We start from the raw sequence: 3,942 nt of genomic DNA on the forward strand, positions 1-3,942 counted from the left end.
GGAAAATTTTCCTGGGTAAAAATTTCAAAACTTTGATGAATTTTAGGCACCCCTAAATCATGTCCAATTTTTTTCCCATACATTCCATTGGCACCCTACTGTGGGGGGCTCGTAATCTTCTTCGCTGTTGCAGTGGATGCGTTCTGGGAAACTTTCTTCAGCTCGTTTTCGCTAATTCCTAGGTGTCTGGCAAAGTCCGACGCAACTCACGTGAAGGAATAATAATTATTACCAATAAGCTTTCGAACTGCATTGTCGTGTCTACTCTGACTTCCTCCATAGGATGACCACCAAACGCCGTTGACAGTTTAGCTTTTACAATGGGCTTTACTGTATTAAGCTACCGGGGTCTTAAATTGACTTAGTGGGGGTGTTTAGTCTCTGCTCCAGTTTGCGTCGGTAATGGTTGTAGCGGTACACTATCAACCAGGGTTGTGCTGAACCATTCTCATACGATAGTTATTGGGAATATCATTTGATAACTTCTCAGGTGTGAAAGAAGGCGAATTGTCATCGACGATAACTTTTCAAATTTTGGAATTGTTTGATAATTAACACAAAATTATCCAAGAAATTATAATTTTAATGTAAACCTAACTAATACCAATTTAATGTCAACAATGAAGTTCAATCGGATGTTTGGCATTGTGTTTTGGTGTTATATATGAAAATAAGTTCAATAGTATTATTTACCAATGATTCCAATCGAGATACAATTATCGAACAATTCTTACTCTTATTTACTCTTAATTCAAATGTTGGTTAGAAAATTATATACATCACCAGGGCTCGTAATGTTCACTCAATCTCAGGAGCACAGGATAAACAACGAATGCTGATTCACACTGGGCTTGAAAAACGCTTGCTTTGGTCTCATCGCACAGAAAAGTTCATTACGCACTGTTCATTACATACAGCTACGTAGTTCAACGTCACCTTTGCGTACAACCCGTTTGGGCTGCACCTTTGAGTTTTTGGTCATTGGATGGGGTGTTTGATTGAACTGCACCGAAAATCAAACTAGCAAAAGCAGTTGAAAATCTCGTAGTTCTGGAAGTATGACGTTGATTGTTGAGTGTTTCCGCTTCATGGAGAGGAACTTCTCCGATCAACAAGTTGTTATCAGACTTCGAATCCAAGAACATGTGGTCAATATGTCTTCGAAATACAAGGAAGGTCATCAAAAGAACTGTTTTTGGTAGACTATGTTTTCCTCATTCCAGCGAATGCGATTTCATCACATTGGTATTTTATTTAGCATAGTTCTAGTAAAGACGAATGCAGTCGTTATCAAATCAAATATAAAATTGTTTGCCTTTTATAAACTACATTCGTCATAAGCATAAATTTGAGTAATAAATAATTAAATGTGTTAGATCTAGCATTTCTAATTGTGAAACTCGTTCAAAATAATAATAATAATAACTACCGATAAGAGATGCTCCTGCTTGGGGAATGATAATTTGTTCCAGACTTACTTGACCTTCTCCTGGAGCGTTTTCATGCGTTCCTCCAGTTTCTTAACCTCCTTGTTTACGTTTTCGAGATTTTGAGCAAACGCTTCCTGGACTCCCGTCAACAGCGTCTTGTTCGAAGCAATCCCGTTCAAAATGCTTGCCTGAGTTGTTTCCAATTCGGCGAACAATTTGCTAAAATTAGTAGCTGTGAAGAAAAGTATAGATTTTTTTAAAAATATTCTATCGCAAAATCCTGTGTATTTGTACCATATTTGTGCAATGATTCCAGTGTTTGCATCCGGTGCAGCATATCAGGTAGAATCTGCACAATTGGTTCCGTTGTCTTGGCTACTTCATACAGTTCCAATATCTTCTGCTCCCGATTAGCATCCTGCCCGCTGGCAGCCGATTTCTCGTTAAACGCATCCATCTTGGTGACCAAATTGCCAAGCCTGGCTTCGATCAGATCCAACTGTTGAGGCTGCAAAAGAGCTGCCTTGGCCGAAATTGATTGCACGGCTTCAATCAGATTTCCGGCCCCAGCCGAACCAGCTAAGCGGCTGATTTTTTCAGGCTTGGCTCCTACGGCTACTTCCAGCTCATGTAGGCGATGCTCCAGTTCGGCAATTCTCGTGCTGTAGACCAACTCGGTTGCCGTCTTGATAGGATCAGTTCCACCGGATTTCTTATAGCCTTCAATTTTCGTCAACAGTTTTTTCGCTTCGGTGTCCGACCCCATAGCCACTGTTTCGCTACCCAATGTTTGCTCCAACTTCAGACTTTCCAATACCTGGAATATGAATTTGTTTTTGTTAATGCATAATTTATTACTCATTAAATAATAAGCATATCTGTAAAAAACTAAAAAACACCTTCATTTCTTAATTTTTTTTTTACTCAATGGTTTATATAAATTTACAGAACTGTTAGAATAGTATCCACTTCTTAAAAACATTGTCAATAGTTTTAATTATAAGAATAAAAAAAATCATGATTTTAAATTATGGAACAACTCATACACCCAAAATATTACCTTCTTGGCAGTGCCAACGACTTCGAACACGGCTTCATAAGAAGCCTTTTCTTCCTTTGTCTTGCTGTCGTCCGCTTGCGAAGCGGCAATCTCCTCCATCAGCTCGTTCATTTCGCACTGCAAACGCAGACACTTCTGAACTGGCGTTTCCCTCTCTCCTTCGCCAGCGAGGTCCCACTCTCCACTTGTGGCATCGTATCCGATTCGAATCTTTCCCCCGATTCGGTCGCTAAAATCCACATTTCCCGTCAGATACTTTCCCTTGAATTTGTTGTACGAATCCTTGGTGGAGATGTGCAACCGCTCAATACTATCGTTCGAAGGTTCCTCCTCGTAGAAATCCGATGTTTCCGATTCTGGTGCGTCCGGTGTTTCGTACACGTCTGGTTGATCGTGAGCCTAGTTTTTGAAATCATAATTATTGTATTAAATACGATTATGATTATTGGGCTTCGATGTGGGGTGTAAACACCATCAGCACAAACCATTAGTAAAACTACTTACGATGTAAGGTAAAAATTGGAACTTTGGATCTGCCATCACAATAATACAGAGCTGAGTGCTATTGTTTTGCTATAATATTTCAACTTTGAACGTATTTCCTGATCTAAATCAATTTTTTTCGAAAAACTGATGACATCAGCCAGAGAACTATAAATTTTCTGCATCAAAAATATTAAAAAATAACAGCTGTCAAAACTTGCACTGTAAAAATTTGCATTAAAAGTTTGAAATATCAAAGTGGTATAAAAGTCGGGGGATTGTCAACGGAAGTAATACTTCGAATAAAAAGTGCCACGTGGTCATTTTATTATTTCAAGACAAAATTTTCAAAAGAACTTATCTGCTTTTGTAAACAAAGATTCAAACACGATTTGACGAATCTGATAGCTCTCCCACGCAAACCAATAAGCCATTTCATAGAAAGCTCAAATGACAGGAGACCAAATACTACACTACTAAAAATCCACACATATTTATTGGCAAAAATCCATAGATTTAACTTATGATGTATATCAGCGCACACATAACCATTCTCCATGCGAACTACTTATAAAATATATATCCAAATAAACTTTATGTGTGGTCTCGAGTTAGCAATTATTTAATTTATGTGTGGTTCTATATCGATTATATTAGGGTGGAGCTATTGCAAAAATTTATAACGGCGACACATATATCTTATATAGATATTTTTGCCAGTGTAATATTTACATTTTACAAGGAACATTTGCGAAAATGAAATGAAATGATGATGATGATGACGAAATGATGATGGTTTACATGCAAATTTACCAAAACAAAGACCGAGCCCTCCACTCAAAATTTCGATCAGCTGTTCGAATCTGTCTCATAAAATGGCTTATACCATCAAAAAGTAGGTGAAGGATTCCGCTACCTGTTGATGGTGTTGGTTTGCGTGGGAGAGCTATCAGATTCGTCAAATCGTCG

At 38.1% G+C, this 3,942-nt stretch overlaps 1 protein-coding gene across 1 annotated transcript; it reads right to left on the bottom strand.

Moving 5' to 3' along the window:
• Window positions 1-1,208: 1,208 nt before the first annotated feature.
• Window positions 1,209-3,179, bottom strand: LOC134221186 (dynactin subunit 2). The gene is made up of 4 exons (XM_062700381.1): window positions 2,995-3,179; window positions 2,491-2,889; window positions 1,725-2,247; window positions 1,209-1,662 (listed from the first exon to the last, which is right to left on the bottom strand). Exons 1-4 carry the CDS (start codon window positions 3,028-3,030, stop codon window positions 1,475-1,477), a joined length of 1,146 nt encoding a protein of 381 aa, XP_062556365.1. The 5' UTR covers window positions 3,031-3,179; the 3' UTR covers window positions 1,209-1,474.
• Window positions 3,180-3,942: the final 763 nt, after the last annotated feature.

This window comes from Armigeres subalbatus, chromosome 3 (genome assembly GCF_024139115.2).
Source record: "Armigeres subalbatus isolate Guangzhou_Male chromosome 3, GZ_Asu_2, whole genome shotgun sequence".
Lineage (NCBI taxonomy): Eukaryota > Metazoa > Arthropoda > Insecta > Diptera > Culicidae > Armigeres > Armigeres subalbatus.